Raw genomic sequence first — 27341 nt, 5'->3', positions numbered from 1 at the left:
TAGAAAGTACCAGGTTTTATTATCTTCTTATTAAAAAAAAAAAATTAAGTAACAGACAACAGTGTGAAGTGGCTACAAGAAGAGGTGCTCACTCCCAACATAACCAGAGGGAAAGGACATGGGTGGGGGAGATGGGGCGGTGCAGAGGACCCAGCCAGCTGGGACCCTGGGTTGTAGTGGTGAAGGGTGCAGAGGGCAAGGGTGACTCCCCTGTACCCCAGCCAGTGGGGTCAGGAGAAGATGCAGACTGCCCAGGCTAAGCCCCCAGGCCTCTACTTTGTGGACAGGGAGGGTCACAGATAACAAGCTCCAGAGCCAGAGCCCCCATCAGCCCTCCCTCATCCCCCCTTCACCCTGGGAGACAAAGGTCACCCCAGCAAGGCTGGGGCTGGGACCTGTTAAGCCAGTTTAGTTCTCTAGCATTGAGGCTCAACAGGTGGACATGGTCTCCATCTGCGTGTTCCGTATAGCAGTCACGAGCCATTTATGGCAAATGAGCACTTGGTTAGTGTAAATGAGGAATGAATTTATAACTTTATGTGATTTTAATTGATTTGAATAACCATATGTGTCTAGTGGTCACCATAATGGATAGAACAGCTGTCCAATTTTCTCGTAAATTTGGAGAAAACAAACAAAGGAACACCAGCTGGGATCAAAGCAGAAGCTAGAATGAAGGTAGAACTAACTATCTACCCTCAATTATTCCAGCCCAATCAGGAGAAGGCACCAGGAACGGGGAAGGGGGGAGGAGGCAAAAACCCACTCAGCAACACAAAAATCCACTCACTCAACCATCCAGCCAACTTCAAATGGGACATATCGCACTATTTCCTGAAAAAATATATTTATCTATTTTTCTAGAACCAAGAAAGAATAACAATATATTACAAGAAAAGAGACACAAATATCCCACCATCCCCTACATTATATTTTGGGATCTGCTAGAAGCCTGGTTCAGCAAAAGCTACTTCTCAGAGGAAGCAGCTTCAGAAAGGGCCAAGGTCATGAGCAGGGGTGTGTTAAGTATAAAAAAAAAAAAAAAATGGGGAGGGTATTTAAAGAAAAAGAGGGAAGAGGGCCCTGTCTGAAGCTATAAATAGTAAAAAAAAAAAAAAAAAAAAAAAAATTAATAAAAATCATATCCCGTCTCTTCTCTCATTTTTGAGAAACAAAAATAAAAAACCATTAAATACAAACTTAGCAGGTACTGTGGAAAGTGCAAGAGAGAGGAGAACATCTCGGCATCGGCACACTCTTGCCCAGGCAGAGGCTCTGCACCAAGGAATGAACCATTAAGAAAAAATACCCCGCTGAAAGCAGATTTACAAATACTCTGCAAGTCCATTTCAGTATGAACTTTCACTTCTTCTGCCCACCCCCCTCCTCCCAATAAAAAAGGTTGATTTCCCAAAGTCACTTGGAAGAGCCGAGAATGGCTCAAGGTATACCACAGACTCCTGTAGTGTGGCCACAAGTGCCCTCTGACAGACACATCATCTCAAGGTACAGAAAGGTTCTAGTTCCTTCTCCCAGCTCCTTTTCACAGAAGGGAGGGAAAAGGCCGCTGGGGGGCAGAGCTCCAGCAGGACTCCTGTACCAGCTTCAGAGGGGCCCTGGGGAGGCAGGTTCAGGAGAGGCTGTAAGCTGGGCACACGTGAAGTGTGAGATTAAGAAATGATCCAATCCCACACCTGCCTTCAGCAAAGCCAAGTGTTAACCCCATTTTTCTGCCGGGACAATCGAGGCCCAGAGAATCAAGAAGAGGCAGGCAGGAACAGAAGATGAGGTCTCATCTGACACTGGAAACATAATTAGAGCTGGAGATGCCGACAGGTCAGTATTAGGTGGCCCTCCCCCGACCCTAACGTCCACCCTGCAAAATCCTTCGGCTTCCCTCCCCGAGGAGGCCTAAGCCAGTACCCAGGCGGGTGCTTCAGGCATAGAACTCGTTGGTGGGGGCTTTTTTGTAGATGGGTTTCTTGCCCAGGTCATAGGTGCCTTCATCCTTCTTCTTCATGCGGTATACCAGCAGCAGGACCAGGAAAATGGCAAAGAGGATGCCCACGCCGCCACCCACGATCAGAGCTGCAGGGGAAGAACAGGGAGAGCTGTGGGTTAGGGCCTTGGGTACGCTACCGCTTCCCCCACTCCCCAGTCAGCTCTCTTACAACTAGATCTCCCTCCCCTTGCTGTCGCCTGTGCTACACATGACCTCATTAACCAGACTGGGTTCACCGTAAGTCACCGAAGACCACAGAGCTACAGTGGCAAAGCCACCATTCCAACCCACCCCTGCTGGAGCCCACAGCCAGGCGCCCGCCCCAGCAACAGCTTAACACTAACTCACTCAGCCAGGGACTAGCAAACCTGCAGGCTGCAAAAATCCACCTAGACATACTCACAGCACAGCCTTGGCACAGCGCGCTGTCTAGAGGGCTCTGTGTGCACACACACCTACACGGGCCTACGCTTCTATCTGCTTTTTTAAAGATCATATTTATTTATTTGAGAGACAGAGAGAGAGAGTGAGTGAGAAAAAGAACAAGAGCGGGGGCAGGGGGCAGGGGAGGGGCAGAGGGAGAAGCAGACTCTCCACTGAGCAGGGAGCCCGATGTGGGGCTCGATCCTGAGACCCTGAGATCATGACCCGAGCTGAAGGCAGACACTTAACCGACTGAGCCGTCCAGGTGCCCCTGGGCCTACACTCTACAGACATGTATACAAGTTCTCTATGCACGTAGGTGTACACTACCGAACACAGCTTGGACGTGCTAACACTGCCATGCTACTATGTCAGAGGCAATTACATACTGTGGTTTACACTCCTACGTTCGCAGCTCGGTGGCTAAGGCCTAGGACCCACTCCCATTACTCATCATTGGCTGTGTGATGAGGCAAGTTCCTTCATCTCTCTCATTGCAAAATGAAAGCAATAGTAACTTTCTCACTCATCTGTCCTAAGGATTAAATAAACCCACGGAAAGTGCTTAGAACAATGCATAGCATATGCTCAGTACTCGCTAACTGTAAACCTTTGTGGTTTATATCTGTGTCCCTGGCACCCTGAACTGGGCCTGGCACAACAGTTATGTGCTTAATAAATGACACGCACAGTTCAGCTCAGAAAGAAGCACTGCCCAAGGTTACCTGCTAGCGTCAGGCAGAGGTGCACTGCTAACCTCAGGTGAGCAGCTGTTCTGCATTATGCCGGGCCCGCCTGAAGGGCTCACTCCTGTTTGTTGAGGGGGCAGGGATATCTCACAGAATCCTTGCTGTGGCAGACTGAGTCCCCTAATTCGGTCTTACTAGGGCTAAGAAGATTAATTTTCCATCCCTGCCCACACTCCACATCTATGCACAGAATGGGGGCAGAATGGCACAGAGGAGCCCAGTGAGGTTCTTTCTTGGCTAAAACTCTAAGAAAAAGCAGCCACAAAGTGACCCCAGGAAATACAGAAAATGCACACGGAATGAGGTATCAACTCTGCTACTGTTTTTATCACCTTTCCCTGATACCCCTCCAGCTCCTCTCTCAGGGCCTTGGTCTGTGCTGGGACTCTCCACTATGTTAAGGTTAAAGGACAGGTTCAAAAGGGACTGTGCTAAAGGTTCAAATGCCAGGGCTACCACCGCCTAGTTTGGTGACTTTGCATAAGTGATTTGGCTTCTCTGAGCCTCAGTTTCCTTATCTGTAAGAGTACAGATAACCATATGTGTCTGATAGGGTTGTGGAGACTCAGTGAGGGGGCACATGGATGAGATGGCACCTAGCAAGCACTTGAGAAACTTCCAGGTGCCATTTAGATGCTGCTGGAACAGAGTCCCACCTCAACTAATGCAACAACATTAACTTCCCACATCAAGATCTTATGCATGTATGATTCTCAACCTGAAGATTTAAGAGATGGCCTGGCTTTGGTTCTATCTCTTGCTACGTGACCCAAGCTGTGGTTTCCCTATTTACAAGACACACTTGCTTGGACTAGATCAGTGGTTTTTAAATTTTTCTTTAAAAGCAGCAGAACCGGGCAGCCCAGGTGGCTCAGTGGTTTAGTGCCGCCTTCAGCCCAGGGCATGATCCTGGGGACCCGAGATCGAGTCCCATGTCGGGCTCCCTGCATGGAACCTGCTTCTCCCTCTGCCTGTGTCTCTGCCTCTCTCTCTCTCCCTGTATCTCTCATGAATAAATAAATAAAAACTTAAAAATAAATAAATAAATAAAAGCAGCAGAACCTGGGCACCTGGGTGGCTCAGTGGTTGAGTGTCTGCCTTTGGCTCAGGTCGTGATCCTGGGGTCCTGGGATTGAGTCCCATATCAGGCTCCCCACAGGGAGCCTGCTTCTCCCTCTGCCTATATCTCTGCCTCTCTCTGTGTCTCTCATGAATAAATAAAATCTTTTAAAAAATAAAATAGGGGGATCCCTGGGTGGCACAGCGGTTTGGCGCCTGCCTTTGGTCCAGGGTGCGATCCTGGAGACCCGGGATCGAGTCCCACGTTGGGCTCCCGGTGCATGGAGCCTGCTTCTCCCTCTGCCTATGTCTCTGCCTCTCTCTCTCTCTCTCTGTGACTATCATAAATAAATAAAAAAATTTAAAAAAAAATTTAAAAAAATAAAATAAATTAAATTAAATAAAAAACAGCACAACCCTTAGTTGGTGAAAGCAAAGCCTTGTGCTAATCCCACATATCCCAGCTAAAAGTGGTTGAAAAAATATGGGGGATGTTTTACTAAATATTTTGAAGCTTAGGTGACTAAAAGGTCTCTAAGGGCCTCCTGAGTTCCAACAGCATCCCCTACCCTTCCTACATTGCACATAAAGCAGCCAAGGAAAAGTAGAAAGAACACCAAGTACCCCCTCACCAGGCTGGTTCATGCAGATAGACCCTTGGCCTATAAACCTTGGCCAGAAAAGAGAGTTCCCTCTGACAACCCATCCCCAGCTTTGGAGACCCTGAAGCTGTCAGGGAAGGAGAGAGGGAGTGTCAGTCACCACATCCACTGAAGGCCACACCTGAAGCCCCACCCCAGCACAGGGCTTCTACCATGATAGCACCCCCTCTCCCACCTGCTGCCCCCAGTCAAGAACCTATGGTTCTTGCATCAGGCTAAGCACCAAACCCCTCTCTAGGCCTCACAGTGCCTTCATTTGCCATATGAAGGTTTCTGGTATGCCACCTTAAATGAAAAGTCAATGAAGACTCAATGACAGATTATACCAACAAATCAGAAGAGCGCTTTACAGCTTGCCAATTTACTTCAGATTCTAATTTTCATGGAGTTATGACACCAACCCAAGGGGTAGCATTGTACCCATTTACAGAGGAGGAAACTGAGACTCACCTCCTCAACGGAGGTTGGAAAAAGCTGCTCAGCCAAGGAAGGTCACAAGGCTATCAAGTAATAGAGTAGAGGGAAGGGGAGCCCTAGCCCAATCCAGAGGACTCTCTGGACTTTCAGGGGAAATTGATGTTTAATAATTAACTCCCTAGATACCAACCCCAGGCCTATGCAAATGTTTCAAAAACAACACAGAGGGACTTAAGGCAAGTGACAGACTCACAGGCTGTTCTTCACAAGCCTTGATATGCAATTCTTCCTCTCCCTCCCCCAGTCAGAGCCAGCCCCTAGGGAGGTATAGTCCTTGGGGGCCACTGCAGAGGGCAGGAAGGGTACCAAGGAGCCCAGTGGGCCCGAGGCATCCTGTGTCTGCAGCACTACCTTCCTCTGAGTCCTCTCCCCCTTTGAAGTATCTGGTGAGGACCTTACCTGCCAGAACCTCTGTCCTCTCAAAGATGTTGCCGCCCTGCGCAGTGCTGGACATGGACACCTTGTTAGATACATCCTCATCCCCTTCAAAGGGGGAGATCCTTTTGGGGATGACCTCGTTCTCCTCCAATTCCTTGGGTTCGGTGGGGACCCAGCTCCCAGGCCCTGCCTTCTCAGGGATATGATTATCTAGAGGCACCTGGATGGGATGGAAGGAACACTCAGCATGGTTTGGGGACAAACCCAGGGCAGGGGATGGAAACATTTTTTTGTCTGCTTTTGCCATCTTGCTGGCTGAACCATGTGGTCCTGGAGCACAAAGCAGCACCAACTTCTCATCAATTATGCCATCAAATGCTTACCCTCAGCCTTTCTAATAGACTCCCAAATGGGGAATGAATAATGTGACCGAGGGGGCAGGGAAGCAGGTGTTTCTACTCACTGCTGGTAGTGGGTATTTGAGAATAACCACCCCTGCTGAGGGGGTAGGTGGGGGGCGGGGGCAGTCTGGCAAAACTGTAGAAATCGCTGGTCCTTTAAGGCAGGAACTTTTAAGGCAGGAACTTTTTTAAGGGATTCTATCCCAAGGAGCCAATCAGACATTTGAGTGAAAGATGCTTGCTGTAGTGTTATAATTTTAGAATATCAAAAAATCATATACAACTAACTTTTCCATCAGTAAGGGAAAAGTTGTGAACTATGATTATGTGCCTATAAAAATGAGTAGGAAGCACATTTAATTATGTGAGGAAATAAATTCGTATAATAAACTCATGACCACTTTCAAGTGAAAAATGCAGCACAGAAAACTGCATATACAATTTGATACTAATGTTGGGAAATACCTAGAAACGCACAGTAAAGGGGCTGGAAACACCTCTAAGTGTTGACAGTGATTATCCCTGCAGGAAGGATGGCCTAGCCATGACCCACAGCTGTGCCTGCCTCTAAGGAGGCACCTCTAAGGAGCCAGGGCCACAAATAAAAGCTTTCCTACAGAGTGAGAGGTCAGACCCTCACTTATGGGTCCCTCTCAACAGCTGTCAAAGAGGAACAAGTCAGGAGAGGCAAAAGCACATAACTACTCACCAGAGGCTGGATTACTTCGGGGAAGGTCTGGCGGTGCTCTGAGTCATCTGGAAGGTCAGAAAGGCTGTGTGAGTGTGAAGTCACGTATCTTTAGATAAAGGACCTCCCCTTTCTTCAGCCATGGTTTGAGGGGGTTGGGGGGATCCTAACTTACACCAGCCCTCAAACGCTCACTGTATAGCAAGTGACCATTCCCACCCCAGCTTGAGTCACCTCATCTGTCAAATGGAGCCCCAAAGACTGGCCTCCCTGGCTCTTTCACAAGAATGCTGAGCAGGTAGGTAGCTGAGCTGATGCTTTGTCAGCTCCAAACCCCTGCTCTGTAATTAGGGATCCAGGGGCCAACAGCAGCACCTGGGAGCCGGTGAGAAATGCAGAATCTCAGGGCTCACTGAATCAGTGTCTGCATTTTCACAAGATCCCCAGGGGATTCCTTCAAGAAGACTCTAGATTGTAATACTAAATAGTAGGAATTGCAACATTAAAATATGTCCTGAGGACGCCTGGGTGGCTCTGTGGTTGAGCGTCTGCCTTTGGCTCAGGTCGTGATCCCAGAGTCCTGGGATCAAGTCCCACATCAGGCTGCCCGCAGGGAGCCTGCTTCTCCCTCTGCCTGTGTCTCCGCCTCTCTGTGTTTCTCATGAATAAATAATAAAATAAAATAAAATAAAATAAAATAAAATAAAATAAAATAAAATAAAATAAAATAAAATAAAAAAATAAGTCCTGAGTGCTTGGTATGTGCCAAGAGAGCTTTAACTCAGCCCAATCCCCAAAAGGCTGATTTTTCTATTTTGCGATTTAGAAACCCAGGCTTAGAGGTCACAGAGAAGCAGTAGGAACTCAAGCCTATGTGACTCCAAAGCTCAAACTTCCAATCACAACACCATTCTACACAGAGGAGGGACGCCTCTCAGCAGCTGTGTCTGGCCCAGCAGCCAGGGAGTCACAGATGACCATGAACAGCCCTGGCTCCTGGTCCAGCCCCCGGAAGCCTGGGCACCTTCCCCCACACCTCTGCCCACACATGCTCGCAGACTTTTGAGCTGGTCCCTTTCCTTTGCATAGGAAGAAAACACTAACAGTTCTTTCCAGCACCCCCTCCTCAGGCCCCCAGCCATGGGCAGACAGGTCCAGGCTGGTGGTGCTCAGTAAACCTAGAGCGACAAGTGAACTCAAAGCAACAAATAACTCGCCCAAGGAGGGTAGTCAGAGCTGGAAAAGGATTGATAGTTACTTTTGTTTCCTCTTTATTGAGACCGGAGGAGCACTGTAGGAAAGTCCCCACAAAAACCCAAATCTCAAGGCAAGCTCACTACCCTCCAGCCCCATAATCCCAGGCCTACCCACCACATCCTCCATACCCAGATCTCCAGAGCCAGAAAGCTCAAAATCATCGGGTTCCTGCCCGGGGCCCCCTACATCCTCGTCATCTGGGAGGGCTCCAGAAAAGTATCGGCCTTCTAGGAGGTCTTGGGGGTCGATGACTTCGGTCTCTCGGATCTAGGATGAAAAAAAGGAGTCACATCAGCCCCCTCAACAGCACCCTGGTGCTCTACAACAGACTCTGAGACCCAAAAGGCAGTGAAGTGGGGATTCAGTAAGATAAGCTGGGGTGCTGGAAGGTATTCAGGCCAGAACCCGGAGACCTAGGTCCTGCACCCCTCCTGGTCCCTAATTTGCTGTGTGACCTTAGGCAAATCTCTTTCCCATTCTAGGCTAATAAAAAATCATAAAGTCAGTAATAATCAGAACATTAAATATTACTTGGTATCGTTTACAGAGTATTTACTCTGCGTCAGTCCCTGTTCTTAACACCAAAGGCAACAGAGGGAAGTGGGGATTTCCTTCTGATACGAGTAGCAGGTGGAAAAATGAGGATCCAGCACAGAGCTGCCAGACTGCAGAACCACAGGGGCTAGAGGGTATGACACTCCGGGGGTTCTCGGATGCAAATGAAGTCATAGCTGATTGACCAGCAGCAGGGAGAGGGCTGCTGGTCTTGCCCAGAACAGGACACCTTTCCCAGCTGACTCAGACTGGGCTGGGGCAGATAGGGCTGTCTCACCCACACCCCAGGGCAGCCTCAGGCCAGGAGCTGCACAGACCTGGTGACTCACATGGACATAAGCACGCTCTTGTACTCAACTTTCCAGCATCTCCCACAAATCTGTTCTGCAACAGCCCTGGGTAGGGCAAGGCACCAGAGCGGCACAGTTCTTCATGGACCATCCACTCCAGCACCCACAAATGTCCTCAATCCCTACCCCATGGGGACCCAGCCCATCATATCACAGCAAAATCTTAAGCCCATTTCCACCAATAAGCTTTCAAAGGTAAAGTATCAAGGTCCAGGGAGGCAAAGACTTTTCCAAGATCCTATACAGTACATCAGCTACTCTGTTCCCCCCCCGCCACCGCCTTCCCCAACTGCCCCCCCCAACTCACAGGGGTAGGAAACATTCATCCTCTCACTCTTCCTCTTAGGTTGGGGGTTAAGGCTTCCCAAAGAACAGCAGCCCTGAGCAAAGTTCATCCCCCCGCCCCCCACATTAACTCAAATGCGAAAGTGCCTACTATTTGCCAAAAGAGTTAGGGTTTCAATGAAGTTCAGTACACACCCTTCCTCTAAACATTCTCCGTTCTTTTCAGAGCCCCTAACTGTAAGAGATAGGGGCTCTGCTTAGAACCACCAGAAGACCAGCTACAAAGGCCAGGGAGGTCGTGTCCTCTCATTTCACAGAATTTGAGATACTCTGGGCCCTGAACACGCCAGTGACCTGCCTAGGGTCCCATAACTGAGTTAGTCAGGCAGCTCAGAGTAGAGAGGCCAGGTGTCTTTTTCTGACTGAGCCCCAGGCTGTCTTTCACCAGGTTGAGACTGTCAGGGACACAGTGGGGGAGCTCAAGAAGGAGTATCTGTTCATAGGACAAGGTAACTGTCGCAGGAGACATCCAGGATCCTCCCGTTACTTCCTCCACTGGCTTCCTTCCTCCACTGGCTTCCGGGGAGAGGCGGGCAGAGCCTGACTGTTGTGCCCTCTTCCACCCCCGCGAGGGCATATGCTGGATTCTCGGAAGGGAGGAAGGTCAGACTAGGGGGAAGGCAGTGGGCATGTAGCCCTCTTCGACCGGATGGGAGAATCTTTACTGAACACTTGCCACACATGGGGGTGGGGAGGCAGAAGGGGTTAAGCCCTGGTTGGGGATGACTTCATGACTCGGGAATCAGGAGCTGCTGAGCTGCTGGTGTTGGAATTCCAGCCCCCGCACACAGCCCCGTGCCTGTGGCTTTGGTTTGGCAGCTCTGGGAGGAAGGCTTCTCAGTGGTGGTTGCGAAACTGTCCCTAGGGCGAGGTCCCTGCGCTCCTACCCCCACCCCCTGCCACAGATTCCCACCCCCAGACCCCAAATCTGAAAGAGCAGGACCTCCTGAGCCCTTAGCAGGAAAGAGGTCCTCCTGATAGATCTTGTGCAGAAGTAGAACCAGGGCTGCAGGAAGGTTAAGTGGCTTGCCCAGCCACAAGGTCATACTGGCAGAAAGTGGCCACATTGGACCAGAATCCAGGCATGGGTCACCTGAGCCTTTAACCACATATACATGAACCCCCTGCACGGACACACATAGAAGTAGAGTGCCCGATCACCCCAGCTAGGAGGGAGCCTTGGGGAGTGGAGGCCAAATCCAGCCCAGGAGAGAAAAATGGTACTATGGCCACTTTGTCGACCTGGCCAGGGAGACCAGACTGGCTGTGGGAGTCATGGCTCCAAGTCCTCAAGACAGGGGGCTGGGGGGGTCCCACCACAGTGGGGCACAGTGTCAGGCTTCAGGCACAGTTTCAGGCTTCAGGCAGAGACCCTCCCCACCAATCCTCACCCTCAGGAGCCCTGGAATGTTGTTTACCCGTCCTTCCTTTCTTTTACTATGTGCAAATGCTAAGGGGTGTTTCAAAACAACCTCGGGATTAGCATGCTGATTGGCTGAGAGTTACCAGCTCCCCTGTTACAATAGCTAAACGGAGTCTAAGAGAGGAGGCAGGTATGGCAGCCTGGAAACCAAAGCTGAAACCCAGATTTGCTTGCATTTCAGACCTCTTAGGGGTCGCCTGGTGGTCCCTCCCCTTTCCTTTCTAGACCAGGATTCTGGAGAGGATAAACAGCTTGTCTCAGGGCACCAGAGGTCAGCGGCATGGCTAGAAGTAGACCCTGCCAAGCACCTATTCCAGGGTTCTCAAGCATTAGAGGAGCCAATGTACCCTCCTCCAGCAAGTCACGAGGCTTGGAAGAAGCTTTGTGCGGTGTGCTCATGCGAGGACACAGGAAAGCAAATCCTTCTTCAACTTAGAAGCACCCTCTCTTCCCCTCTCTGCCCACGACTCTTGGCAAGAAGTAAATTCCCAAGTGGGAACCCATTAAGATCAGGTCATCAAAAGAGGCCCAAGCTCCATGGGATCATGGGCAAACATCCCTTTGTGTGTCTGAGAGTGGGGGGCATGCCAACAGCCCTCCCTTGCCTCACCCGCTTTGCAGACAAGGCCCATTCAGTCTGGGGTAGATTTGAAGAACCAGGCCACCCAGCAGCCAGACCCAGCTCTGACCAGAGAGGACTCCACCCCGCTCCTGGCTGAGCCTACTCCATCTGTTCTCCACTCATCCCATCCCCGCCCCAGAACTGTGTGTTCATGTGTGCATGTGCACACACAGGCACCTTCTCTGGGCCCTCAGGTCCCCTTTCTCACAGACCATAACAGAAATCACCAGTTGAATGTATCAGTGGGCCTAGATCCCACAGATCCTGCTTGCCCCAGGGCTGGTGGGTACCTGGGGTTGGTACCTGGTAGTTGAGATGCTGGATGCCTCCCCAGATTATCTACAGAAGAGGGGATAGGTGCTGTCTGTTCTACAGGATCTAACATTTGCCAACAGAAGGTATCCGAGGCTACTAAGCCCAACGGTCTCATTTTATAACCCAGCAAACAGATTAAAAGACAAGGGACTTTGCCAAGGTCACCCAAAGCAGTTGGCAGCAGAACTAGACTTAGAACCTAGGTCTCCTGGCTTCAGGCTGGAGCTGTCCTCCTTCCCCGCTTCAAGGATTTTGGCTGCAAAACTAAAGGTCTCTGCAAACCCACAGGCCTCAGCTGTCACTCCAGACATATTCCACATCCAGTCCTTACCCTATAGGCATGAATCTAAGAAAAGGTCACCCACCCTATCCCCAAGTCCTATAGCTTTAGTCACCAAGTAAAGGCATAGGGGCTGGGGTGACTAGCCCAACCATCCACTACATGCCAGATACCGAGCTGGATTCTTCTCTCTATGAGTTCATTTTTACTGGCACAACCGTCTTGTAACATGCTCCAACCATTTTGCAGGAAACTGGCGTGCAGTAATTTACCCAAAGTGACACAACTAGAAAGCAGCGGAGCTGGGTTGTGAACCTAGACCTTTCTCAAGACCATGCCTTAGCCACAACCAGCTTTCTCACTGCCACCCACGCGTCCACTATCCACCCCAACCCCACACTGCCAGGCCAGGCTCCACCAGGGAGCAAACAAAGGCGAAAGTGATATTGCTTAAACAAAAGAACAAAAACTTGGCTGGGGCACCAGGGAGAAGTTCAGGCTTGGTTAAGTGTGAGCTGGTGGGAGGAAAAGAGACTCCCACTCACCCCCAACCCTCCTGCCCTCAGGCTCCTCCCCAGCAGGGGTAGGGTCAGGAACACACTTGCCCTTTCTTTCAGGAGGTGAGAGACCAGAAGGACAACCTCACAACAAAATTCATGGGCATGGGGGCAGCGGGGGAAGGGAGGTGTGGGTTAAGGACAGTGGGCTCAAACTACTAAACCCACCAGACTGGTCCTGACAGGAAATCCCCAGAAGGGGCCTCTGGTAGTCACTATCTTCCTCCATGACCCTTTCTGAAGGTCAGATATCCCCGAGAATGAGCAAACCTGGAAGTCACCATCAGAACTCTATACCCAGGCAGAAATGAAGGATCTGCCAGTAGAGTGATTACCCACAAGCAAAGCACAGCCTGGCCACTTCCTAACTACAAGAGTCAGGGTATGCATCACATCTTGAATCCTCAGTTTTCTTTTGATAACCAGAGCTAGGAGCAACCTACAGGATGATGAGGATTAAGTGCAATGCATTAGTGTGTGCAAGGGACCCAGCATATGGCCTGGTACACAGCAGGTGCTCAATGAGTAGCAGCTATTATTAATGCCCACCTGCCTTCCTTCTGGCCAAAGGGATTAGTGCTCAAAGGGTCAGAGAGACCTGGGGAAAGCTGTAGAAGCAGTTCCATTACTAGAAAGAAGATGATCAGTGGATGGAAGGATGTGCTTCACAAATCTTGAATTAATGCCTATAAAGGGTATTTATTTTGCTTCTGAGACCAGAGACTTTAACAACCAATCAGCTCCCTTGAAATTGCAAAGGATCCAGAGACCTGCCCAAGGTCACCAATTTGGAGCACCTGTTCGAACAGGACAGAGACGGAGGAAACTCAGTTGTATCTTTCCAAAAAGAGCAAATGGCAGTGACCAGAGACACCTGACATTCTACACAAGGACCTGTATCCTCGGGGTATTTCCTGACTTGTTTTGGGGACAAAAAAAAAAAAAAAAATCCAAAGAGAAACACACATCCATCCAAAATCTGGTGCTCTGGTACCTGAAGGGTTAAGCCAGGTCTGGGGGTGGGGGTAGGGGTGGGGGTTCGAATGTCAGCTCTGCCCACTCCAGGGTCGGGTTACTATGAACACAATCACTCAGGAGAGAAGCCAGGCCTGGCACTGCCAGCAGCTAACTTTTCACCAACCCCCCAGGGAAACCCATTCCACAGCAAGGGCTCCAGGATCCTGGGGTGCCAGCTAGGAATGGGGGTGGGGTGGGAGCTTCTGCCGCTCTGGACATCCCCCTGCCAGCAGGTGATGGAGACTTCCTCCCTGGGCCTGCCTGCCCACCTGTAAAAGACGGTTCTCAAAGAGACAAGCCTCCCTCTGTCTTGGGCCTGGTAACCAAGCTGGGCACTGCTCCGATTACCGCTGGAGACAGCCAGGAGGGGGCTGGCTCCCTGAGGGCCGCAGAGACAGAGGTGCATTGAAGCTCGGGCTTGTAATCTAGGCAGCAGATCCCAAGTCCCTGCTGGATCTAAGGGCAGGCCGTAAACAAGCCTCCCGTGTTCTCAAGAGCAGAGCCGTGTTCTCAAGAGCAGAGCCGATAGCCTTGTCTTGGCTGATTAGATCAGCCCTGGGTGCTGGGTTCCTGCCCCTTCCCAGCCTCCCTCCCACACGTAGGGAAGCCATGGCTCCAGCCCAGGTCAGTCTGTCCCATAGACCTCTCCCAGCTGGTCTTCCCCCGGGGAAGGAGTGTCCCTGCTCCCTGTGACCGGCCACGGGTCATCCCTGCCCCCGTGCCCTGAGGTCCGAGTGGTACAGCCAGTCCTGCAGGCCTGGCCACCACCAGCAGGCTCCACCAAGTCACTGTTTCCACACATACCAGCCTCTCCCTGCCTCCCCTTTCCATTACCCCAGGTGTCACCTGACCAGCCACAGCCTCCTCTACTGTGCCAGAGAAAACTGGGGCAGCGGAGCTCCCGCCCGCCCGGCCTGACGGGGGAGGAGGGACAGGCCAGGGAGAGGAGAGGCAGCTTAAAGGGGGTGCTGAGTAGGAGGGACTGGCCAGAGGGTGAGGGTGGTGAGTAACTGGGAGCCCAGAGGTGGTGACAAGGAGCAGGGATAAGTAGGCGGGATTGTAGAAGGCCAAAGCTGGGAAGAACTGCTGAAATCACAGAGTATCTCTTGGGGACTCCGGGAGCCCACTAGAAAGGATAAAAAGTTCTAAACCCCAAGAAGTGGAACTATCGGTTTACGTTTTCAGCACGCACACAGCTACCACCCCCCTGAAGCCAATATCTGGCCAGGTTAAGAACCCTTGTGTAGCTGCTAAGAATAAACTAAGATGGGACCAGCACTTTACGAGTTTGCCAAACACAGACTATGACCCTTGAATGACACAGGTGTTTTACAGAGAATGCACTGGTAAAGTGACTTATTAACTAACTGCGTGTTCCTGGGTGAGCAGCAGAGCTGGGGTGGTGACTCAGGCTTGTCTGGCTGGGAACTTACCCACTTCTAGTCACCCTGCCTCCAGCACACAGGGCCAAAGGGCCTGGCCAGGTGCAGGGACCCGCCTGAAGGTCACCAGTGCATTAATAACTAACCAGCCCAAGAAGTCAGGCTTCCAGTACTTCTAGGGTTAAATCAGGCCCCAACTGTTGACACAGGCCTTCCCCTCCCTCTGTGGGTGCTTTGCACTGAAAACTGGCTTTTCAGACACTGTGTACCTTCCTGTCCACCATCACACCCCCTCTCCAAGGCCAGAGAGCTGCTTGCAATTCACTCAGCCTCCGTAGGACTAGAAACTCTGTCCTCCAACGCAGGAGGGCGACCCTGTTCTGTGTGGTGTCCAGGTGGTACAATATCCTTAGCAAGCCCCCATCACCCTCCAGGACGCAAGCTGCCCAGCAAGGGGTTCCTACAGATCCCAGCAGGAGGGGTGGGGCTGCCGAGAACTGGTTCTTGTTTAAATATAAACCCATCTTATAATTAGCAAACAGTCCACTTCTAAAACAAACAAACAGTAGATTTGAACTCCATCCGCCCCACCCTGGACTCCTCCCTTTCCACCTTGCAGCTGTTGGGGGGAGGGAAGAGAGTGTTCCAGGGGGACTGGGAGTAGGATCTTCAATGGTACAGAACTAGCTGGCATCACTATCACTAAGAATGCAGCCTTCCTCCCAGGCACACACTGGGAACTTTATTGCAGGCTTGTCACCTCCTCCCAGCCTCCCCACAGTGCATGGGAAGCAGAGGCTGGGGGACTGGGTGACATGCCCACAGCCATGTAGCTAGTTAGAGGTGGACTTCACACCTCTGCAAGTTAGGTCTGCCTAAGTCCCAAACCAATGTTCCACTGCTCTCCAGCCAGTTCCAGGAAGCAAGGAGAGGGCATCAGAAAAATCAGAGACTCCTGGGGTTCAATCATATCTGGACTGTACCAGCTTGACTCTGGGGGCTCTGAGCAGAACCCTTCAGTTCTGCTTTAAGGGAAACAAAGCAACACCTGCTCTGCCCAGGCCCAAAGACCAATTCTGAAGACTGGCTGAATTTGCACCCTGTCAAAGCCCACCCACAGACAAGGCACTGAGAAGGTCTGACGTCTAGTGCTGGCATTCCCTGTACACCCCCTCAAGGTCCAGGACGCTGAGATACTATCTCTAATAGGCTCTCAGAGGACATGGTAAAACTCTGTAGAGCCCATTCCAACACCCCCACCAGAATCATCCTTCGGGCCAAGAGGTTGAAAGGAAATGGGTGACTCAGGCCAGCCACCGCTCTCCTCCAGTGACTCACAGGCCCTGTCCAGCCCCTTCCCCCAATTTTCAATGGTCATTTGGAAATCACACCCACCAATCCAGTAGGCTGAGAACAACTAGAAGCCAAATTCCTCCCTAGAGGGAACTGGGGCGGGAAGCCCAGCCTGGCTCTCCCAGCTCCTCATTCAAGAGGGCCCAGCACTCCAAGTCCTTGGAAAAGCCCTCTGTTTCCAGGAGCTGGGGATGGCAGGAGCTGAATGTCTCCACCTCCCTGCACCACCCCCCAACTTGTCCTCTTGTTTAGAATCTTTACCAAAGGGGCCAAGAAAGCTCCCCTCCCCCCCCCATTGGTGTGTTTTCAGGGCAGGCAGGATCCATGGAGGGGTTTAGTTCAAGGTGGGCTTATTATAGAGTTGGGGACACTGAGTCCCAGAGATAGGGTACATTTACTCAAGGTCACCCTGCAGGTCAAAAGCAGAACTCTGCCTTCAAAACCAGCCGATTTCCTCATCTGGAATGTCCTCTCAGGGTGCTCAAACCAGACACCTTGTATTATCAGAGAGACCTAGTCCTGACCTTGGCAAGCCACTATCTTCCTCTGAGCATCAGTTTCCTGTAAAAATGTAGATAATAGGGACGCCTGGGTGGCTCAGCAGTTGAGCACCTGCCTTGGGCTCAGGGTGTGATCCCAGGATTCTGGGATCGATAATCAAGTCGGCATCAGGCTCCCTGCGAGGAGCCTGCTTCTCCCTCTGCCTCTGCCTCTATGTCTCTCAGAAATAAATAAATAAAATCTTTAAAAAATAAACACGTAGAAAATAAAATCTACTTCACAGTATCCCTGGAAGACGTTCATATTAGTGATAATAATCTCAACGCACCTTTTAGAATGAAGCTACAGGCACGAGTTTATTCATTCGTACAAACATTTCCTGAGGACTAACTGAGGAACAAGTATTTCACTGAAGATGAATAGAGCAGAAATTCCCCCCTCCCCTGCCCCAGGGGATGTGAGTGGGTGGAAGTGGTATGTGTGGTCGGGTTGGGGGATGGGGAGTGGGCATGCGACTCAGATTTTGGTGGGATATATTTACTAATTCTCTCACAAACTAAGTCTCTTCAAGGGAGGCAATGCCTTAGATGTCCGGGGTTTCTACAATCCCTTCCAAAGAATAGGTATTTATTCATAGAATACTTGAGCCGAGAAGGGCACTCAAGGTCATTTGTTTCAAACCGCATTTTACAGATGGGTAATGTCAACCCCACAGAACCCTCTAAACCACGGCCCCAAATATCCTCCGTGGTGGTTCTCTGTGGCTTCTAAGAATTCCAAAGAGCTCTCACTGGCCACTCAAGGGTGCCAGACCCCCTATGCTCCTGCCCTATCCAACCTCAGTGCAATCAAGAAAAGAATTCTCAAGGAGACCAGAAACCTCTCTAAGCTAAAGTACACCTCCCCAGAACCCACGGGGCCTGATGCCACATCAGGAGGCTGTGCCCCTGGGCGGCAACACTTCTGGGGGGGTCCAGCTCCCAAAACAAGGCTGTCTTTAATTGGCTAGGGAAGGAGTGGCAGGAAGGCAGTCAGGTAGACAGGAAGAACTGGTTTGGGATAGCAAGCCCTGCCAGGGAAGAGACTGGTTGCTCAGACAGGGTTCCCTTCCCAAAACTTGTGGCACCAAGCCCTCGTGGTGGGGATAGGATACCACCCAAGGGGAAGGCAGGCCTTTGGCTTACACCCAAAACTTGGGGAAGGGCCTCACTAGCACTACTGGAGGGGGACCCTCAGCTCCTTCATCCGGAAAGTGGGTATGATATAATCCCCACATGCTGGGCTTTCTGTGAGGATAAGACGCAGCAGACCGGGCACCGGACCCGGCATGTGGAAAGCACCCGACAAATCATAACTACCATTAGCTAATCCCTTCTCCAGTGGGCCTGTTTCCTCCACCTGTAAAAATCTACCCAACTATGACTAGGCCTGATTTTTCCGGCCACGATCCTGGCAGTAAGAGGACAGGGGAGGCAAAAGGGAAAGCCCTGTAACCCAATTCGAGGTGGAAGGTCTGTGACATTCCTCAGGAAGGGGAGTGCTGAGGTCAGGATGAGGGAGACCGATACCTCTCTCTCCGGAAGCAGCTGCTCAAGGGCCAACTTCTCCCTAGCTGATGATGGGTCACCATGTGTAGGGCTGACACAGCTGCCCTCCCCCAAACCATATCCTTCCGACTGCCCCCAGGACACAGCTGTCTGCTCCTCACCCTGAAGCACCTGCAGACTCAGCAGCCCCTCACCAGGGACTGCCATGTGACTGCCCATGCAGTGATCTCCCAACCTCCTGGGGCTTTCTATTTCCCCCCACGCTACCCACAGGAGCCAACATGCATTCCTTTGGATGTCTCCCCAGCTGCTTGACTCCAACACATCTCTCAGGGTCTAGTTAAGAGCACCAAGAGCTCCCTGCACCAGGGAGCAGCGGGTGTGAGCTGGAGTCCTGGCTCAGACATTAACTTTTCCGTAAGGTTGCCCATAGTTTGGGGAAGTCGTCACCTCACCCTGGGCCCGTTTCCTTCCACCCCAGAATTTCTTGAGGCTGGCCAGCCCCAAATCTCAACAGATTCTAAACTCTTGAGTTACCTGAGGATGGGACACAAGGGCAGCCCTTCAGAAAGCATCAGACCACAGCTTATCATAAGAGCAGGAACTTGGGAGCCTGGCTGGCTAAATTTGAATGCCTCAGCCCCATATTAAGCTGTGTGGCCTTGGATAAATTAGCTAACCTCCTCAACCTCAGGACCAATTTAAGGTAAACAGTCGGGCTGTCAGAATTAAAGCTAGTTGATAGGCCATTAGTTAGAACAGCCATTAGAAAGCTATCAGAACACCATAAGGCACACCATAATGTTTGCTATCATCACTGCTTGCCTTCAATTGTGCTGGCAGGTTATTCTCAGGGTCTCATGCATTCCTCAACAGAAGCCAGCCAGGCAGAAAGGACTTTCCTCCAAGCAGGCCCAGAGAAAAAAAGGAGCCCCATAAAGGAATCCACAATGATAAAACTCCACAGACTTCCTCTGTCTAAAAGGTGGGGAGGGGGGGGCCTTAAGGCATGAAGGGGGCACAGGGCTGGGGTTCTTGGGGGGGACAGATAGCCTCTTCCATCAATTCCTGCTCCCCCAACTTCCCAGATGGGGAAGCCACCCTCCTCCCCCGCTGGCCGCTGGGATGAATGGAGCTTCTGGTGGCCTAGGGCTTTGTAAACTAGGACAGAGACCAGCGGGCGAGTGAGAAGAGCTTCTCGGTGCTCACTGTAGCCTTCCCTCCCCCAACCCCCTTTACTCCACTCCAGGTGGGTACTCCGATTTCCCGAGCGAGCGCAGTTCAGCAGAAATAAACAGAATTCTCGCAGAAAGCAGAGGTTCAACTCTTGGTGAAACGCTGGGCCCAGACCATCCTTCCCCGTCCGCCCTAGAAGGATCAGAGTGTCAACTTTGGAGGGACCCTAAAGAAGCACTGGTCATCTCCTGCTGCGCTCGCCCAGCCCGTGGCGCAGATGGGGAAACTGACACTCAGAAGCGGGGCAGGGCCTTGCCCTGTCACCGGCCAGGGGTAGGGCTGGGGCCGGACCTGTGGTCCGGGCTCAGCTCTTCACTCCCCGGTGTGTGAAACAGGCCCCGCACAAGCGTCCCCCTCCCCCTTCCGAGCACACGCCAGCCCCCTCGTCCCCAGGCCCGGTCGGATTCTAGGGCAGCCGCTCCGGGCGCTCACGGACGGCGAGCAGGGGGGTCCGCGACTCAGAGCCTGCCCCGGGGTCACCAGGGAAGGGCGCGAGTGTGGGGGGAGAAGAGGTGACACCGGCTTAGTCACGTCCGAGCCTGGAGCGCGCGGCGGGGCCGAGGCCAGGGGAGGCGGGAAGAGCAACAGGCTGGGGCGCACGTTCGCGCGGGGGACCCGCCCCGGCCCGGAGCCTCCCCGTCACCCGGGAGCCAAGTTTCCAGCAAAGTTTCCCCAGCCCCGGCGTCTAGTTGGGGGCGGCGCGGCCCCCTGAGCGCCACCCCCCATCTCAGGCCCCCAGGAACAAAGGAGGCACCGGGCCGCCCCCCTCCCCCCTCCCCCCCCCCGGGATGCCCCGGCACCTACCGATTCCGCGGTGGCGGCGGGGGTGCCCACGACCAGCAGCAGCAGCAGCGCGAGCAGGCGGGCGGAGGCCATGGTACCGCGGTCCGCAGAGGGCGCGCAGGCGAGTGGCCCCGGCGGGCGTGCGGCCCCTCTTATAGGCGGTGACCGGCCCCGCCCCGGCCCCGCCCCGCCCCGCCGCCGCACCCCGCCCGGAATTCCCCTGCGAAAGCTGGGCCTCGGGGCGCTCCGGCCGCCCACGCCGCTGGAAACCCCGAGGAACCCGCCCCGCGCGCACCCGCCCGCTCCAGATCCACCCCGAGTCCCTGTCCCATTTACTCTTTTGATGTCCTCCCAGGCAGGCCCCCGGAGATCACTGCGTCTAACCTCGTTTTATACCTGGGGAAACTGAGGCCACGGACTCGCCCAGGGTCTTCCCTGGAGGCCAGCGCTCCCCAAACCCGCTACACTCCGCCAGCCCCCCCCCGCCCCAGGGTACGGAACACATTCCAAATGGGACGTGAACGTGCATAGGCTTGAGGGGTCAGCAAACTTTTCCTGTAAAGAGCTCAATAGTTCAATCTTTGCGGGCCATTCGGTGTCTTGTCATACTCCAGCTTCGTAGCTCGAAAGCAGCCACAAATACTTAAAAGAAAGAACGCGGCTGTGTTCTAATGAAACACTAATTATGGAACACTGAAATTTGTATTTCGTGTAATTTTTAGGTGTCATGAAATATCATCCTTGTTTTGATTTTCTCCCTATTTAAAAATGTGCAAGCCATTTTTTAGCAGCAGGCTGAACAAAAACCAAGGGTACCCCATCAGAGTAGACTTTTTGGTCTTAGGATGGCTGACTTCTGTTTTAAGGGATTTCTTTTTCCAGATTTTGAACTTCAGAAAAAGTTCCGTCTCTCAGAACTAGTCTGCGAGTCTATCCCAGATCTGCTTACACCCTTTGTAAAAGAAAGTTGAGTTGGCCTTACCACTACACCCCACACACACACAAACTGTAGGGAAGGGTTGGAGGTGGAAATCCTCTGGGGGTCTCCAGGTACAGATACTGTTAGAACTACTAGGAGGAAGTATCATATCACAATTAATCAAAGTACCAAAGGTGACTAGACTGGTCTCTCACCCTGATTGATTTCTGTGTGTATCCTTCTAAGGCAGAGGTACGGCTTCATAACCAGGGTATTTTGGCCTCTGTTGACAAACTGAATTCATATACTTTGCGGAGTAGAGAGTAGGGAGTGATTTCTCCTCTTCCCTCAATTATTAGCAAAAGGATGAAAACCTCACGCTGGAGAGATCCTTGACTGTAAAGCAAGCTTCAAATGTGGATCCTATTTTTCCCCAGGGATTTAAAGGTAAGCAATTTTTTTCCAATTTTTTTTGCCATACCCTTCCCTAGGATTGAGAAATCTACTGAGAAAATGAGTGGATTTCACGTCAGAATAAGACATTCTTTCGCAAGTCAGATGGTTTTTGCAATCTTTGCTTTCCACACAATCCCAGGAGGGCCTAATATAGTTGTTAGTACATAGATCACTAAAATAATTTTTGATGATAGGTCACTATGCATTTTTGGTTATCTGTCAACACATCGCTATAACAAAACTCCTTTTATTCCCACCAACTTCTGACAGCCAGTGGTGTGCTGATAAATCTTTAACAATAGGTTGGGGGAAGCAGGAAGTGCTAATTTGTACCATTTGTCAATTTCTGTGGTATAAATACTCCCACCTGATTTCAAATTCCCAGTGTGATGTCATTGAACACAGAGTTGGTTAGAGATGAGCAGTATTTCTACCACACATAGTGCAAAATAATAGGTGCAAATAATATCAAGAGCATGGATAACAATAAGATCTAATGAAATAACTAGGAAGTCATGAGTCTTGAATACAAAGTGTTTCCTTTGTTTTTAATATAGTTTATTTAATTTTAAGTTTATATAATTTAATTTTTAGTAATGGTCATGTTCCCTAAAGTGCCTAGCCTCTGTGGGTGCCTAAATCACCCACAACAATTGAACCAGTACAGTCTGACTCTGGCACCCACTGCTTGACAGCTATAAAAAATTAAAAGTAGAAATAAAATTATTGCTAAAGTCTGTCTCATTCTTGCACAAGCAATATCCCTCCAGAGCCATGTGGACGAATGGGGAAGGAAACATTACTCAGTTTTACTTTTTTTGTTTAATAATTATTTATCAAAATTTGTAGAACTGGTTTCACCAGTGTATACTATATGTCAAATTGCACACTTTAAATATGTGTAGTTCATTTTATCTCCAAAACACCATTAAAAATGCTTTTAGGACTTCAAAAAACTGTAATATATTTAAACTGCTTTGATCAATTGTGTTTTTATGGGGATACCTGGGTGGCTCAGTGGTTGTGCGTTTGCCTTCGCCTCAGGGCGTGATCCCTGATTCCTGGGATCCAGTCCCACATTGGGCTCCTTGCATGGAGCCTGCTTCTCCTTCCTCGGCCTGTGTCTCTGCCTCTCTCTCTGTGTCTCTCATGAATAAATAAAATCTTTTTAAAAAGATTGTGTTTTCATGATAATTGTAATGATAGAGAATTTGAATAACTAGTCATAAGGTCATGGAAGGTAAAATAATGATTCGATTTATGTAATTCTTTTTAGGCAGAAAAGTATGATAGTGCTATCAATAAGCTATTTAAGCATTTAAGAATAACATTATTGGTTAGGTACCTGGCTGGCTCAGTCTGTAGAGCATTCAACTTTTAATCTCAGGATCCTGAGTTCAAGCTCCCTATGTTGGAGGGGTGAAAAAAAAATTATGGTAAAATGTTTATGTGCTGAAACATGGAGTGGAATTTGAGTTTGAATAGAAAAAAGAATGATGTGAAATTTCCACTAGAGAAGAGCCTATTCATGATTGATTGATTGATTGATTGATTGATTTTAGTAATCTCTACACCCAAAATGGGGCTCAGACTCAGGACCCAGAGATCAAGGGTTGCATGCTCTACCCACCAAGCCAGCCAGGCACCCCCATTCATGTATTTTTTAAATGGATGGTTGTAGGTATCAAATTGTAGGTATTTAATTCAACTGTATATAATGAAAAGAATGCTATAAACATCTATTTTTGAGTGTATGAATTTATAATATATCAGAAATTGCAACCTTTGCAACTATTTAAACTCTTTATGAAAAAGGATTAGCAGTCAACTAAAAAAAGTGCCAGAAATACATAGTTGTTCAATGATCATTTGGAAAGCAGACTGACAAAAAGATTAAATACTACCAGTTTAGACACCAGAAGCTCTTCTATAAAGCTATCCCAAGCTCCTGAAATGAAGGATTTAATTTCCCCTTCTCTGTGTTCTGAGAATCTCTCCGAAGGCATGAAACACGTTTGAATGTGGTTATTTGTAGATTTGTAGGGTTTTTCCCTGTGCTTCTTGAACTGGGACAAGGGGAAACATGGATGATCATTACTTCCATATCGTATGTGTCTCTATGCAAATTTCTGGGGCAAGAAACCTCAGATTCTCTCTTCCTGACCCCTAAGAGGTTAAAAACCATTTGAACAGACTCTGAGAGGCCTTTTAAAAAGTCTTAATGGGTTCTTCTGTGACTCCTACAAAACAAAATGCTGTAATCAAAGGTGAGCTGAATTGAAGTCCTCAATTCCCCTACATGGGACTGAAGTAAAATACAACAAAACAAAACAAAAAGCCAAGCAAGCAAACAAAACCCACCCAGGTATTGGGACCAGAAATTCTTGATTAAAATCCTGTTTTCTGGCACTCACCAGTGAGAGGAAAGTTTAAAGATCACTTTGCTCCTCAGTGGGGGGATAAAAGACCTACCTCTTGGGGTAAATAGGAGGATGAAATAAGGTGAAGTTCTGGGTACTGAATCCATGCCCCCTACATTCTGGCCCTTCCTTGGTTTTGCCCCTGAGATAGAGGGAGTCTGGAAGATGGCATGGGCCACACACAGATCCTCCTGCCAGCTTCCTTTCGAGCACAGAAAAGTGATTCAGAGAGTCAGCAGGCAGCTCAAAAAGGAGCTGAGATCTGGCTTATAACTGGGGTAAAGCTGTCCTGTCCCTTTTCTCAGGCCTCCTAGGCCAAAGGTAATCAAGTCTGGGTGTACACCTGGCGCATCCAGAGACACCTAACCCAAGAAACTACAACTAATCCTTTCTGTAATGGCCCAGATCAAATGCCTCCGCTCCTGGAAGGCTTCTCAAAACCCTCTCACCTTTTCATTCTAGCTTTCCTCTCTCCTTCTCCTGAGATCGCTGTCACTCCATCAGTCCCTCTCCTTGGACAAACATCCCTTTCTCTCTTATGTTGGAGATTAAGGGCACAGGCTTCAGGGTCAGAGAGATCTGGGGGCTATAACCCTCGACCCGGGACAAGACATTTTACCTCTCTGCATCTCAGTTTCTCTTTAGTAGCTTGGGAGCCACGTGTGTTGAGATTATGGTACTTTGCACAACACCCACCACATAAATGATATCCATTTTTATGATCACAGAGGTCTCCCTCTAGGAGTCTTGAGTTGGGAAGCTTTCTTGCCAAAAGCTCCTCACACAAAGTAAATAACAGGTAATCATGTCACTATTTTCAGAACAGCTGAGAGAGTGGGCGTGGGGCTCTCTCTCACAGAACAGTGCCAACGCTCTTTGGTCATCCTCATTCCATGCAAATCTCTCTCCAGTTCCAGATACTGACAGCCTGGAGTTTCCAGAGGCCATGTAATGTCCAGCCACTGCCTTGCATAACCACAGAACCTGGGAACCCTGGACAAGGAAGGACCCTCCCAGACTGTTCATCCCAACAGCACCCCCATTGTAAGACAGGCAAACCAAGGCCCATACAGTGAGTCAGCACCCACTGGAGGGATGGCAAAGAATTCTAAAGATAGCCCCACCCCCTCCAATCACTTTCTCCTTGCTTTGCTTTATTTTGTTTTGTCATAACACTTTCCTCGCCTGACATCATGTCTTTATCTTTTTCCTTATTTATCGTGTTTCCCAACCAGACGTAAACTCTGTGAGAGCAGAGACATGTTCTTGTGCATGGATGTATCCCTAGCATCTTGCCCAAGATCTGCCACAAGTCAGTGTCCAGTAAATGTGTGTTGTATAGGGAAATGAATGAATGCCATTTGGTTTTTTGTCCTTACAGGTTCAGACATAGGCATTCACTCATTTGCTCATCTATCCAGTAAATGTTTGATGAACATCTTCTATGTGAGAGGTTTATTGAAAAATCCTGGTGAGTGAGACACTGTCCTTGCTTTCAAGCAGCTCCCTGGTTAGGGAACAGTAGCCACCAGTGGCTAAGGACCTATTATATGCCAAGCTCTGGGCTGGCAACTCTATATGCATCTTCACTGTGCATGTACAGCTCCTGCAGTTGCAAAAAACCATGCTTCACTTTAGACTCCTTAAGAAAAGAGGGATTAGGTCTTTTGGAAGGATATAGGACAGCTAAAGACTAAAACAGAAAGGAAGATGTAAGAACTGAGATGATTCCAGGGGCTGGCCACCTTATCTCCAGCTCTTAAAACCAAAGAGTGGTCTTTGAGGGTGTCTCTTCTTCCTGGATGTGTGCCCCTCTCTCTTTGACTGACTTACTCTTTCTAGTTTGAGTTTGGGAGGCAGTCTGATTGGTGTAGCCAATGGCCTGCATTGTCTCCCAGAGTGAGAATTTTTAGGTCAAACTGCTTCTTGGATTACTAGTGGGCCTAGAGGGTGAACATCACCTACCTTGTAACGTACCCTGAACAGAGGGTATCTTTAGTTCAAAGGGAGTGTTGAACATCATCCTCACTCTGACTCCATGAAGTTGGTAATGTTACTTCTATTCTACAGATGGGAAAACAGGCTTAGAGAGGAGACAACAAAGCTGTAACAAAGCTCCCCCAGCTGACCTGCAAATCCATGATTGAGAAATACATGCCAATTCGATGGGGGGGGGGGTGTTATGCAGCAACAGCTGATGAATACAGGATTAAAATCAGCTTTCTCTGATTCAGTTTCCCTATGTTGTCCCACTAAGTTAATACCTCTGAATCCTGGTGTCACCACAAAAACATTTCGAAGTGTCCCATCCCCAAAGGAGCAGAGAGGAAGATGCCGGAAAAGAGATTGAGAGATTTGTCCCTGAGAACCTCCCGTGTACTAAGCTTGTGCTTCCCCTGTAGTTCCCTACTCTGATGGCTGGAGAAAAGCACAGATGATAACAATCCTAACCATTCACAGAGTGCTAGACTGTTCTTCAAAGATATTTTGTCTAAATTATTGTATTTACATACCTCAAACTGTTCTAGAGTGTAGCCAGGGCTGGTGTTATTATGACCAGTTTATTTTTGAGGAAATAAAGCTCAGAGAGGCAAAGTGAGCTGTCCAGGTTACAAAGCTTCATCTAAATCCCAGTCCCTTGATTTCTAGCCCTGAGCTCCTTCCAAACACCCTGTTTCCTCCGTGTCTTTGACAGAGACCATCATCTGAGCGCTTACCCATGGGACGCATAGCACCATGGGATTCACATGCTACAGCCCAAGGACTGCAGTGTAGACATCAGAGTGCGATGCTTTGAACCCCAGTTTACCAACATCCAGTGTTTTCCTGCTCCTCCCAGCTTTCCCTGCCCTTTTGAGGTCCTTTCCTCCAGCTTCCATCCAACATAGCCAGTCAAGGTGGAGATAGTGCATTTTCTAGATGCCACAGAAATCATAATCTGCTCTTTGCAAACAGCAAAAGCTGCTGGTGTAGCAGAAATGGGGCAGTGAGGCAAAGAACCTCAGCTGAAGCCTCGTCAACCATTTGACTTATGACACGGGCAATCCACCCACGCCATGGGTCTGTTTCCTCCTCCAATTAATAAGAATCCTCCTGTGATGACAGGGCTGTGATAAACACTGTCTCCTTCCCCTGGCACATCTTTGCCCTGGGTAACTCCACTCATCTTTACGGTCTACTACTT

At 49.9% G+C, this 27341-nt stretch overlaps 1 protein-coding gene across 1 annotated transcript; it reads right to left on the bottom strand.

Annotated features, from left to right (window-relative positions):
• Positions 1-20487, bottom strand: SDC4 (syndecan 4). The gene is made up of 5 exons (XM_055345586.1): positions 20384-20487; positions 8225-8363; positions 6861-6907; positions 5772-5970; positions 1-2088 (listed from the first exon to the last, which is right to left on the bottom strand). Exons 1-5 carry the CDS (start codon positions 20453-20455, stop codon positions 1937-1939), a joined length of 609 nt encoding a protein of 202 aa, XP_055201561.1. The 5' UTR covers positions 20456-20487; the 3' UTR covers positions 1-1936.
• Between the last annotated feature and the right edge of the window lie 6854 nt (positions 20488-27341).

Source organism: Nyctereutes procyonoides, unplaced genomic scaffold (assembly GCF_905146905.1).
Source record: "Nyctereutes procyonoides isolate TBG_1078 unplaced genomic scaffold, NYPRO_anot_genome, whole genome shotgun sequence".
NCBI lineage: Eukaryota > Metazoa > Chordata > Mammalia > Carnivora > Canidae > Nyctereutes > Nyctereutes procyonoides.
This window is presented reverse-complemented; position numbering and strand designations above follow the sequence as displayed.